The following is a 14,382-nucleotide window of genomic DNA, read 5'->3' on the forward strand; positions in this document are numbered from 1 at the left end:
AAGATCAGGATTTGAAACTCTTTGCGCAAACCGGCTGCGTATCCAATGACTCACTTAGGATGTCCACGCTCCATGCAAAACATAGGATATCGCATTTGCAAACCTCCTTTAAAAGGGGTCTTTATTTTTATTGTTGTTTTGTTAAATGTTGATGATACTTAAGAAAACAACAATAAAAATAAGATCAGGATTTGAAACTCTTTGCGCAAACCCTAATCTACCTACCTTGCTTTTCTTACTAATCCTTACGGGCTTTCCTTACAGCCTCGTTTTGAGCATGCCAAGCTTCAAAGCGATCTAAATACTCTTTGAAGCCGCCTTGACCATCATATAAACACTGCCAAATATGTTGACCGCTCCTTTGGCAACTGCAGCGCTCGCAGTTGGCCTCCCAATACGCTCTATTTTCCCACTTTACACCTTCTACGCGGTCGAACTCCGCGAAAGTTTCATCTATTTTTTTCTTCCTTTGCGTTAACTCTTTCGCGGTTTCTTGCGGACAACATCGGGCGGCGACGTCGCCGTGCTCCTCACATGCTACGCCCAGCAGATCGTAATTGCCAAGGCATCTATGTCGGTGCCAGGCGTCGGTAACGTCCTCGTCGCAGCGCACGCATACATTCTTTAAACAAACCCTTCTGCTACGATGGTACTCCAACGCCTGCGCGCTGCTAAACTGCTTATTGCAGTCTCCGCAAACAGTGACGTTGTTTGCTTTCTTACTGCATACCCGTCTTTCGACGTGATATTGCAATCTTTGCTTACTGCTGAACTCCCTGTCGCAATCCTTGCACTTCATTATAACTAAGTGTTATTTAACCCTCATAAGGGATACCGCATGAAATCCTGCACGCTTTCTTTTACCCAACCGGCCATCGTCAAAAGCGCACCGAACCTTTCCGCGCGCTTCAGACCGCACATTTCATCGTACAATTCCTGCACGCGCTCCCGCAGCCGATCGATCTCCTCCCTTTGCATTTCTATGGTGTCTCTTTTATCTTTTGCGTCGGCGGCAATCCTTCTTACTGCTTCCACTGGGTCCATCGTATATATAATGGATCCGAACCATATTCCCTGCAATGCTCTGATAGTAGGACCCACCGGCTGCGGAAAGACCCAGTTCGTCGTGGAGCAGCTATTAGGACCCTTTAGATACCGTTTCGACTACATAGTGCTATTATGCCCCACCTACGTGAATAACCGCACCTGGACGGGCATAGGAGTGAAAGATGACGACTTCTTCGTAGATATCTTAGACCCTAACGAGTTATCCAGCCATTTGAAGTTTTGGCACAAACAATTCCCTAAAGATACGCAGACACTCCTCATACTGGATGACATTGCCTGCGGGGACGACGTAAAAAGACGCACTTCCGAGCTCGTTAAACTCGCCTTCAGCGGTAGGCATGACAATATCAGCGTTTGGTTGCTTTCCCAGCAGCTTACCAGCGTCTCTAAGCCCTTCAGGGAAAACATAGGCTCCCTGGTCGTATTTTATACTCCGAGCCGTAGTGACCTGGAAACCATCTTAAGCGACTATGGGGGTGAGATATCCAAGGAACAGTTGCATGAATACATGCGGCATTTAAAAACGCACCAACATTCCAAGATGATCTTCTCTTTGAGGTTTCCGTATTCCATTAACATATATGGACATTGAGCAGCTCTTAGATGAAGTCCCCACGCAGCTAGATGAAAGTAACCTTAAGGAACAACTTAACGTCCTGGTGTCTTCGGGGAAGTGCAAAGAAATGATAGGCAAGGAACTTACCCATGAGCAGGTTAATAAGTTGTCAGAAGATGAAGTCAAGAAGTTCCATAAGAGGTATGAGGCTGCCCTTGCAAGTAAGACCACGGACGCCGTAGCAGACTCCGCTATCCGACTTGCCACCAAATTGCTTGGACTTGCGCTGCCCATAGACGACGTGGAGCAACTACAGAAGGACATTAGCGAGGACTATGTCATCGCCCAAGAACTTAAGATAACCTGCGGCTGGTTGTCTTTGAAGTGCGGTAAGTTAATGGCAGTCGCCTCTGTGGCTTTGCACGTAGCTCAGCATGTCGACTTGAAGGAGGTACTAGGTTCCTTCGGAACATCTTGGAAGGACTTCAAGAAGGACAGAGAAGCCTTCCAGGCAGCACTTACTGAGGTACCTGATCAAGTCGCCTCAAGTACTTAGTCAACTCATTCGTAAGTACTTAGTCAAGTCATTGTCAAGTACTTAGTCAAGTCATTGTCAAGTCATCCTTAAGTCATTCTCAAGTACTTATCAAGTCCTTCAAGTCCTTAGATATAAATGAGTGAACCAGAGTCGAAGGCAGAGCAGCCCGAGCAAAAGATTACCAAGGCTAAATCTCCAGGCAGAGTTGCCGCGGGGAAGAAGCTCGCGGAGATGAACAAGAAGAACAAAGCAAAGAAAGAGGAAAAGGTGGAAGAGAAAGAAGAGGAATCCTTTTGGAATCCCGGCTACGTCATTGGCGCGTTAGGAGTTGCTATAGCAGCAGGCAGCCTCTACTTACAATGGCGGGCTACGAAGCCAAAAGTAAAGTGGGAGGCCGCAACATATCACGCGCCCGTGGAGGTTAGAAAAAGTAAGATCCCTGAAATGGAATAACCTTCTCGCTTTGTAATATAATGTCGACCGCGTTGTTGAAAACTGTTGAAGAAGCAGCTATTATTACTTCCATCGTTGCGGGTATTGGTTGGGTGGGTAAGAAAGTGCTCAAAGAAGACTTTACTGAAGACCCAAGCAAGAGCTTCGCTAATTTTGCTAAAATGACCGCTGCCGTATGCGGGGCTATCATGCTAAAGGATTACCTACAGAAGGAAAAGTACCTGCCTAACATATAATGGTTAGCTTAGTCGCAGGCGGAGTTATTGCAGCTTTAGCATTTACAGGGGCTAATTATGGTGGTAGATATCTGGATAAATTAGTTAGCGGTGATAGAAACGCAGAATCTAACGCTGAGAGGAAGAGGCACGACTTAGCGCTGGAGAAATATCAGCGAGACGTGGCAGCTTGGAATGAAAAAAGACAAGCCTACAGGGATTGGTTGGACAAGAACTACCAAGACAAAATGCAGGCAGACAAGAACTTCGAAAATACGGACTACGCCTTTAAGCTCTATGCGCAGGCGCACCCCGACTTTAGGTTAAGAAAGCCTCAGTTTAAGAATTACTACCAACCGTCTAAGAAACAAAAAGACAATGAGCTGGTCTTCGTAGGAGTCGCAGGGCTGGCGGGGGGCGTGGCCTTGGCGTATCTAATATAATGATTGTCTTTTTGGAAAGCGACAAGAATGACTTTACCACTTACTTGAATCCCCCCATTAAAGCCCATAAAGTTCGGCTCATAAGTTGCTCTTTGTACAATTCTTGGTATAATTTAGTCAATGGTATGGTCACCGTGCATAAGGGATCTAACAATTATCAAAGCGTAATGCTACCCGATGGACATTACACGCCAATCACCCTTGCTAAGGAGCTCGCCAAGCGCGGTTATACTCTCACCACAGGATTGCCGCACGAAATGACCTTCAAACATAATCTTCCTAACAATTTCTCGGTAACCCTAGGAAAAGCTGATGCATTAGGATCTTTACTAGGTGTCTCAGGCAAGGCAATTACCAACACGGCCATACCTGTGAAATGGAAAGTCGCATCCTCTTACGAAGTCTATTGCGATTTGGCCAATAGTTACAACAATGGAGAAAAGTCTTCTCTTATGTCCAAATTCCTACCTAAGGGTAATCCATTTGACCTGGTAGAATACACTCCCATTTCTTTGAGCTATGACTTGTCTAATTTGGTAGAAAGCATAAACATCACCATTAAGGTGGACGGAAAGACGGTGGATTTTAACGGACGTAAGATCAATCTCGTTTTGGAATTCATATAATGGGCCGCGTAGAGGACAAACTCAAAAGGATTTACTATGGGCCTGAAGGCTATTGGAGAGGAGCATCAGCTATCAAGAAACTCGCGACCGCGGCCAGGGTATCAGATGAAACGGCTAAGAACTGGTTGAAAAAACAAACCCTCTGGCAGGTTTATCTTCCCGTGCCCAAGTACATTCCCAGGCCCAGCTTTACCGTAAATACCCCCAATGAAGTTCATCAGGCGGATTTGCTTTTCTTACCGCACGACAAGGTGAGAAGAAAGACCTATAGGTACGCTTTGACCGTAGTTGATATCGCAAGCAGATATAAGGACGCCGAACCCATAACCAGCAAGGATTCTGGGGAAGTCGCAGAAGCCCTAGGTAGGATTTATAAGCGCGTTTTGAAATGGCCCAAGCTGCTGCAAGTGGATGCGGGGACGGAGTTTATGGGCGTGGTTACCAAAACCCTGAAAGACCACAGCACTAAGATTAGGAGAGCCGAAGCTGAGTACCACAGGGGCCAGAGCATCGTCGAAAGATTCAATAAGACCTTAGCCGAGCGTCTCTTTGGGTACCAGTATTGGAAAGAGCTGGAAGATCCCTCCAAACGCAACAGGGAATGGACTCAGAGGCTCCCCCAGGTCATCGCGGCTTTGAACAACGAGGCGGCCAGGGCTACGGGAATAAAACCCAAGGATGCCATAAAAAAGAAACACGTGGAACACAAGTCCTACGTCAGAAGTTCGAGGGCGGTCGGACTGAAGGAAAAAAAGCTACCCCGCAACATAGTGGTCAGATACCTCTATCAGCCGGGGGAACTCGAAGGTGGCAGTAAGAGAGCCACGGATCCTAACTGGTCTTTGGAAACGTATGAGATTTCGAAGTCCGTCACCAAGGAAGGGCAACCCGTGTTGTATTACTTAAATGGCCCAGGTCGCGGATTTGTCAAGGAAGAGCTGCTCATAGTCCCCAAAGACTCAGAGTAGTGCTAGCTGCCCTTCAAAGTAGCGCAGCACCACGCGCCCGATTGCACTCTAGGCATGTCAGTCTTACGTTGCCTCTGCAATGGCCGCGTTTATTATTTATACGATCCACGGAGAACTGCTGATCGTCATTTGGGTCAAACCTCCATAGTAGAGGTATGTTACACTTTGCACACCTTGCCCCTTTCTTATAGACGTCGTCCACGCATAGGTCGAACACCATGCCTTTTCCTTCGTCGTGTCTCTTATAGCGAAGGAGTTTCTTAGCAATGTTCTCCTTTGCTATATCTTCTGGCGTTTTATCGTAACGCAATTGCGGACCCCAAGCCCTCCGCAACTGTTTGGCATGCTCCACACGGCTCACAGCGGTATATATCAAATTACTCCAACATAACCGCTGGTCTATAATCCATAAGGTTTCTTTTATGGTAAGCCCTTGCGCGCTGTGGACTGTCATGCAATATCCCAAACGCCAATCTGGATGGGAGGTTATTTTTTCAACCTTTCCCATAGGCACCCAGACTTTATCATGAGTTACCGCGTTTCGCAGTTGGACGTCGGTGCCTGGCACCCACACGTTTCTCTTCTGCATGCGGGTATCGTGGGGCTTGTAGCAAACGGGCACCAAATGGCTTGGGAATCTTTCGCGGTGTACGCTTAACAAATCTTTCTGTATTCGCGATTGTGCTGCGCGCTTGCTGCTCAACACCAAATCCTCTGGATGCCACGCGTGAAGGAAGTCCTCGTAAGATTTTGCCCGCACATGCTTACGCAAAGTCTTATTTTGCTCTGCATCGCTGAGGCCCCGAAGTTCCGCCTTTAAGTCTCTTACTTGATCCTTGCTGCGGTAGTCTGCATCGATTTCCTCTGCATGGTCTACAATTCCTTTTAACCATTCGTGGGGCATTTCTCCGCAAATAGGAGGCGGCTGGCGTGGATCTCCGGCGAATATCACTTGACACTTTCCGCGGAGGAAGTCTACGAATTCCTGTAAGATCTCTAATGGCACGGTGCAAATCTCATCCCATAATATCACCGGGGGTATGTCGCGTATTGCTTCCGGCACCCACTTTTGACCGTTCCAGCGAAAGAAGCTGTGGTACGTTTGCGCATCGTGGCCCATCTCCGTTAATTCTCGTTCCAGACGGTGTGTCGGCGTTAACACCTTCACGCGAGGGAATAATTCCAAAACCCTAGTGGTTTTACCGCTGCCTCCGGGCCCATAAAGATACGAAAAGCGTTGGTAAGAAATGGGGTCCACAACGGATGGCAATGGCTCCACGGTAGGAACGACGGCACCTCTTACGTGTTTCCCGTGGTACTCCACACGTTCTCTCCAGGCTTTTATCTCTTCATCTTTTATACGCCATTGACCACTTTCCGCGAGTTCGTCCTCCGTGTAAAACTCTTGCATTTTTTCTAACACTTCGGGCTTCACATACAAAGAATCCGTGGCCACACGTGGAACGTCCGCTTTATCAAACCGCAACAGCATTGACAATAGATTAACATGCGCATATGCGAGCATGCTGGCGCGTAAATGGTAATATTGCGGGCGATGATCTTGGTAATAACACAACGCATTCCATCGTTGTTCACCTTTACCTTCTATGAAATAATTCCACTTCTCTACGGACACCATCGTTCCTTGCTCATGTGCACGTTTTACGAGGAAGCTCAACTCTCCGTCGTCGGTTATCAAACGCCGCTGCATGTGCTTTTCTCCTTCTTTTGCGCCCTGGGTGAATTTACCTATGACGATCCTAGCAGTGGGGTTATGCTCCGGCAACCATTGCGTAAATGCAGAGCGGCAAAGTATGGCTTCATGCGCGGTGTATGTGAGAAGCTCGCGTTCTTCGAGAAACTTCAGCAGGGGTATGGGAATCCATTCTTTCTCCTGCAGATGTTTCCCATACCACGCGTAAATTATCGGATGTAAGCCCTTTGCTAACTTCCACGTGGTCAACCGCACGAACCCCGTAGACTTGGGAGCGTCATATTTACCTGGCAAAGACACACGAAAGAATTGTGAGTCTGGATGCCCGTAGCGGTCGTAATACTCCTTACAATCCCCAAGGCCTTTAAAACTGGCAGGGTAACAATGTTTCATGTCTAAGGAGACGTATTCGTTCTCGTCATACTCCATGTTCCACAGACCTCCATGGCCGTGCTCTACGCAGGCTTTGGCTATGTCTCCAAATTCCTTAGGCGTGGACTTCCATCCATTCCTTTTCTTCGCAGCTAGGAAGTCCAAACTACGGCTGCTTAAAACCTCGTCTGAAAAGTCTTCCCCTAAGGTCGCACACGCACTTTGAATACGTTGATGCTCTACTTCAGGGCGGTAGAGAGTACCATCCTGCGTCATAAACTGACTTCCTTCCGCGTCCATCAACCAAACGGAATTCTCGTGGACTAATTCTGCCAACGGCGACGTCTTATAAACTTTGGTTTCCTTCTTCTTAGGGAACCTAAGTTCTCGCCAAGCGTGTCCATTGTGTTGGTAGATGACAATAGGGGCACCTCTACCTCCATATTTTTTCGTCCCTTCGTAAATGCAACCGTCAGTGATGTCCTTCACGTGTATGCGGCGTTCTAAAGCCGTCTCTAACTTCTTGATGTTTTTGATGGTACCTCCGGTTTTATTAGTATCTCTTTCCCATTTCCTGATGACTTCACTTCTTTTTGGCGTAAGCTTACCGCCACGAGAGGAATCTTCAAAGAACTCTCTTACCAACTTCGCAACACAATTACCCGGATGTCGCATTGGTCGCAACTTCTTAACGTCTGGCTCCTTAATCTCGTACGCGCCGTAAATGACAACGGTAACCGGGTAAGCGACCTCATAGAATAGCATGTCAATCCCCTCTAATGCCCCTGGTCTCGTTTGCTTATTCAAGACGAACAAACTCTGCTTACCAGACGCCCTGATGGGATTACGGCCCTTTTCTATCACCCACTCGCCGTCCAAATACTTCACGAACGTCAACTCCAAACGGTAGTCGCCGTCCGGCATTCTGTCGATTATCTTTTCAGCCATCTCGTGATTCATCGTCTTGTCTGTCTTTCCCTCCATAAACGTCGCGAAGACAAAATCCGCATCTGAGCTATCCATCACCTGATTTCCCAGCCTGCGCACAGTTTCGTTTTGAATGTCGTTGACGGATGCCATGTATATCTAAAGGATATCTTTCCCTCTGTTTGCGACCCCAACAGAGCAGCAGTTAGGCACATTTCGCGTGTCGGCCGATCGCGCAAGACCCCCTGTAGGGCGGGTTACCGACCTCTAAAAACCCACCCCCCCCTGATGTTTTTCGACTTTCGATTTTTGGCTTTGTCGGCGTTTCGCGAGTCCGCCTAACTGCTGCTCATCTGCTAGTCGAGTTCCTTCCCGTCAACTTGATGTTCCTTTGACTGTCATCCTTTTGCTAAAATCCCATCTATCAAAGACTAGTGCCTTTTCACGGTGTTGAGATGATCTCTTTAAGACCATGCCTCCTTTTCGTAATCGGACAAACATTTTGATTCTAGTGTCAAAATACATTTTGCTAAAAAAAATTTCTAGTGAGATTATGGCCAACAGCTGGGGCGCTTATTACTGACTTCAAGATTTTTACCCTAAATCTTATTTCATTAATTTCGTAGTAAATTTATGTTCGTGAGTCGAGGTTCGTTTACAAATACTATTGGCGTGAGGCTTCGATAGATGAAAATATTCTAGTATTGATATGGACATATTAGTACTTGATAGGAGAGAAAAGCACTTATCTTTTTGCATATGATCACTTTTTATATACATTCATCCCGCATTCTTACATTCGTTTATTCATTCATTCATTCATTTTTTCAATCATTTGTTTATTCACTTATTCATCCTTTTATTCAATCATTTTTTCAATCATTTGTTTATTCATTTACTCATTCATTCAATGTTTCATTCGTTCGTTCGTTCATTCATCTTTCATTCATTTGTTTATTTTTCTCTCCCTCTCACAGAGGCTCCAATATAGTTAATAAATAACATTTTTTACTAGTTTAAGTTTCTTTTCGATTTTTTCCCCCTTCTTTTATTCGCGCCGATTAAACTTCAAGCATCCAGTATCGAAAAAATGTCTGCTTAACGAAGGAATCGGGGGGAAACCACTACAAAGGTTTTTCTCTAAAACTTTTTTTGTCTAATCAGCTCTTGAAGTCTACAAAGTGATAAAAAGTATTACGAGCACAATGTCATGTAAGACTTCGTTAAGAGTAGCCTTGAGAGGGGAAAAGACCGATAGCCATTTCTGGGTTATCACACACGGCAGCTTATTAGGCATTCGGGGGTTGAAGAAAAAACTGGGTCGAGTTGGTATTGCAGTGCATTGTGGGACTGTTGTAGCGGATTTTTACAAGATGGCTACAATGCACTGCAATGCAACCTCCGAATGGCTAATAACATCTTAAACCTTAGGACTGTTTTAACGACAGAATTGGTCCCAGAATTGAATCATCATTAATAACACTTGAATTGTAATCACTCAAAGACATGTCAAAAAAAATCTAATTTTTAAAAGTTCAATTGCAAAATATCCTTAAAATTTATAATATTTGAAATGTTCGAGGTGTTGAAAGCACATTTCCAGGAATTCTACGTGTTTTTTTTCCTTCTGTGCTGTGTTTTATCAAAGTCAGGAAACAAACTATGCATTTTATGAGTCAATTTTCGTTTCCACTATCGCTTCAACTTAAACTATACATTCATATAGTCATGTCTGAACTATTTTGGCAAAGCAGCTTCTATAGATATCATAACATAGTCTATTTATATCTATTTAGCCTCGGGCTGATAAAAGTCCCCACTTTAAACAGAAGTTTTCAGCCCGTCATACTTAAGTCAGATCAAATTCCACGATGTAAAGATCAACTCAACAGCTCGCGCGGCAGGGAAACCAATTTCAAAGAGCGAGCAGTTTAATAATCTACTAGTTTTGAACTCGGAGCTCTTCCCTCTGCTCTGTTCCCCTTGAATAGTTATACAGAAGGCCTATTTTAATTCTTACCTATTCTGAAGTAGATCCAGTACGGAAGGGAAAAAGATCCAACTGCAATGTCCGCAATCGCGAGGCTCACTATAAAACAATTGGTCGTCGTACGAAGCTTTCTATCCTTGTAAAACGCCAAACAAACCAGAATATTCCCAAAGAGAATGATAAGAGCCAATACGCAGAGAAAAAACGACTCGATGATAATTCCTGCTTCTACAGAATGGACAGGTTCTTGTACTTCTTGTTGTGTAGTGTTGATCTTACTCGTCGCCATTGTTGTTGTAGGTGTTCGGCTTGAGTCGTGATGCGTCGATAACGCGACCTGGACAAGATACGGAGTGAGAGCAAAAAGTAGTGAGTTCACAATCTTATCTCTTTTCACTGCATGTAACGATGATGGGCTTTTAACACTCAAACTGACAACCTATCAATCAAATTTTATGGTCAGGCAAAAAAAAATCTTTGCTCTTTTTCCCCGCTGATTCATGCACAGCTGTAGAAACTACTTCTCTTCTAAAACTAATAAATTTATATTCACTTAAAAAAATAATGAAATATCTTTCGTTTTCATCAGTAATTTTCCGTATTTCAGATTTCCAATTGTACTATTAATAATACTTCAAATACTTCACTCTTAATGCATTGCTTCATGCTTTTAGCATTTAAAAAGATTGACGCAGTTATGAACTAACTAGAATTATTAATTTTCTCTGGACGTGTCTATGATATTTGCCTCGAGCTGTTAGGAAAATGGCGTTTTTGATTGAAAAAGCACCATAAATAATCCTTTTTTTCAAAGTTGATGACCATGATGTCCTGGTTTTTGAGCTCATTTCGAACGATAGTCAATTGCACAATGGTTAACATGAGCAATAATTAAGTAAACTAGACGCATATCTGCGTGAACTCGGGCTTCTTAGCAGAAAATCGAAAGAATTCTTCGTGAACATTGTCACCCTTTTTAGATGGTGCAAAGTCTGTGCAAAATCAAGCGTGCTAAAAATGTTGAGGGTGTTAGACTCCATATCATTCATTACTTGAAACAGCGACGAGTCCTTCCCCATATCCGCCATTACTCAAGCATGTGCTCATGGCTGATTCTACGCATGCCCATAGACTTTGATTTGACGCATGCGCCTTAGGGCTTCGAGGGCGATTTGTGACTGAAGAAAAAAAAATAACGAAGACCAATTTATACCTCGGGCATTTCTTCGAAAGCCCGAGTAAAAACGTAATCACAAATTCGTGATCTTTCAACAAACAAATTACGAACCCGCTTGTTAATAGACAAGAAAAGGAATACTCTCTAGAGTGTTTTTTTATTATTTTTGTTTGTGAGTCGTAGGCCTCGATAAAGAGATCAAGTGCACTGACGCACATTTTCTCTAAATGACCCAATAGCTACAACTTTCATAATCTTTTCCCTAATGCAAAATATTTCAGGAAAGTCGATTTAAAACAAAAAGATGCCTAATACTGGAATCATTATATATTAACTTGAGTGTTTTTCCAGGCTTATCGTCTATTTTATCATGTTTGTGTTAGGAAATGGTTAGAAGTGAGATAGGAAAACTCCCAGAGGAATCACTCAAATAGCGTCAAGACTTGAGGGAATGATCATGCAGCCCACAGTGACTTGAATTTGACGTAGATATAGGCCTAGAATAATTGGTAATTCTCTTAAAACGAGCTAATAAGAGACAAAGTGCGTGCCGAAATACAAGCTTATTTGCAAGGATTTTACCAACTAGTATCTAGAATTGTATACTCGGGAGAATTTGAAGAGATTCAATTAAAGACTTCTCGAAAATGTATTTTTAAATTCAGTTTTAAATTCTTTTCAAAATCTTGTTACGATATCAAAGTAGACAATTCATTTCAAAATGCAAGTCATGGGGAAGCCATTTAGTATTGTAGACAGGAGTCGATGATTTGAAGAACACCCTTTTAAACAATGGAAACTGCGTCAAACAGGCTTCCAAGGCAATATCGTGCCATCCAGGGCAAATATTGCGGAATTCTTCAGGTTTATATGTAGCTGTCAGTTCGAGAAATATAAAGAAATACAATGATCAAAAACAACATCATTGATAGGGAATTACTTTGTCACAAGAAAATGAAACCAAAAGAAAAGCGAAAACATAAGATTGAAAAGTGAAAGAGAATGATCGTAGATGATCGAAAAAAAAATTTAAGAAAAAAGAATGAATCCAAAGAAAATATGATTGAATTTTTAATGATAAAACAATAAAAGGTGAGAGAAAGCAACGACTTTGCTAGCGCGGAAAAATAATATAAAGTATACTACTTGACAAGAAACGCAAGAAATATTTTAAAGGACAGAAAAAATATGAAAAGAAAAAATTATTGACAAAAACTGCCGTTTGAATGATTAATTTTCACTCTTATTACAATCATTCAATATCATGCATATGAAGCATATAAAGCATCTGTTCCGATTATCTCTATTGTACCTTCTAGACATCAAAACTACAAGCCTTTTTGCACCGCATTAACTTGTTAATTGATGAGTTTTAGTCTGGAATTCTTCCTCGGCGAATTTTTTCATGGTTTATCTTTCATTGGCCTTATTCTTCTTGCGTGAATGCTTACTAACTAGTTACGCGATCATGTCATTTGGCACTTGTATTTCCTAGGGAGTAGGTCTGGGGGCAAAGGTTCAACTAAGGAAGCAACCGTTTAAAGATACCGCTATTTTGATAACGAATTAAATCGATCCTATGTTTTGATTGGTTAACGCGACTTCAATTGAATTCACGAAAATAAGCGTGAGCATGTGCAATCTGATACACGATTCCACGTTTGACTATCAGTGGTGGGAGCATGCGCAGTGCAGAAAAACTAGCGTACGGCCTTATAGCAGTTTGCACTTGCGCAATGCAAAACCTTGTGTAACCAAATAACAGTTTGAGCATGCGCACTGACTTTTAAATTCGCTTCTGGATGAGGAAATGGAAAAAATTTTAAAGGAAGATCTACCAAAAACGCACAAAAATCAGCCTGCAATCCGTCGAATTTTCTATATATCGCAAACAGTTTATATTTCCCTGTGCCTAGACATAGTTAATTGTTAATTAATAATAACTTGAGCATCAACTCAACTCATATCTATTTTATCAGCGCTGCTTCGAAGTAAAAGAAAACTACATCGTCTCATGATTGCACTTTTTTCAGTTCAAACGACACGGAACCCGATTTCAAATCATTTCGAAGTCAAAACATCCGTTGGTTTGTAACTGCCGAATGTTCGAGAAAGACATTTTTGACATTGGAAGTGAACAAAAATACCTTTTACTAAAAAACGGTACTCTGATAACTTGGTGTTAACTGTTAAACAAATTCTTTAAATGTTTATTGGAGTTCTCACGGTAAAAATCATGGCTAGTCTGGAGGACTAGTAAGAAATTTAAGAATAATGAAGGTAATTTTCCGAATGTCATATATGAATTTTGAGGATGACAATTATGAAAATTAGAATTTAGAATCCCTTCGCTTAATCAAATTTCAGGGGGGATGTTTGCTACATAATTAGAAATGCTAGTGGCATTTTGAGTTTTACGCCGGGCCACGGCCTCGGTATCAAAAGGACAGCGACGCTGGCAACGCAGTTGAACTCTTTTGTGATTTGATTTGTTGGATTTTTAGGTCAAACTAGTATGTGATTTGTTGAATTATATATACATATCATATTTATATTTACAGATATAGATGTGTTTATAGATATACCATATTTATGTATGCAACCATATACGAAACTTTGGCTTTTGATAAAAACTACACAAAAAATTTCAGAGAAGATCTTGTTTTCGGTGGGCTCCACGAGGTTATTCGAAGAAATATTGCTGGTGCTATAATCAATTTCTAATATTTTGATCTATTTCTTCTTCTGTCAATAGTTTTTTTTAATTAAATTCACTGGTTGAAACAAAAGTCTACTGATAGAGTCCGAATAGAAATTCCGTGACAATTACTGTCAACAACTTTGAACACTCGCCATTTTTGTATTTTTGTACTCAGTCTCTATAGTCATAAATAAAACCCTTATCCCAAAAAGGCCAAGCCTTTATGATGTATTATTTCTTTAGTGAGCCGGTAACGTTTTTACTAGATTTCTATGAAATTCGGGTTCCAGAAATCACAGTGAATTAAAAACAGAGGCCGAAACAAATATTTGATAAAACGTCAGTGTGGATATGAAAAAAAAGCCTCCGTAACTTAGAACAAAAAATTTTGGTTTTACTAGTATAAATTTTCATGCTTACTTGAGTGTTTCTAGTCTTTTACTTCATTATGTCCAGACGAATTTTCCTATATCATCACGCTTTTGGAGATTTTCATAGGCACCTTGCAGCGTTTCGGGAATTTGAAGAACAAATTTGCACTGATCACTTACATAAAACTTGCTCCCCTCGTGGTGATTGGTCGACTTAATTTGAAGAGAACCAATCAGCTTCGAAGATTATAAATAACAAAAAC

General features: G+C 42.3%; 1 protein-coding gene across 3 annotated transcripts in view; it reads right to left on the reverse strand.

The window, feature by feature from the left end:
* LOC116299822 (histamine H2 receptor-like) overlaps positions 1-14,382 on the reverse strand; it is a 41,838-nt gene that overhangs the window by 12,286 nt on the left and 15,170 nt on the right. For all 3 annotated transcript variants that reach the window (XM_089025557.1, XM_089025558.1, XM_089025559.1), the window contains one exon: positions 9,901-10,207. In XM_089025557.1, coding sequence (XP_088881683.1) covers positions 9,901-10,159 — 259 coding nt within the window. In that variant the 5' untranslated portion in view covers positions 10,160-10,207. The remainder of the gene's footprint in view (positions 1-9,900; positions 10,208-14,382) is intronic.

This window comes from Actinia tenebrosa, unplaced genomic scaffold (genome assembly GCF_029948245.1).
Source record: "Actinia tenebrosa isolate PJP-AT-01 unplaced genomic scaffold, QUT_ActTen_1.0 PGA_scaffold0__85_contigs__length_37466705, whole genome shotgun sequence".
Lineage (NCBI taxonomy): Eukaryota > Metazoa > Cnidaria > Anthozoa > Actiniaria > Actiniidae > Actinia > Actinia tenebrosa.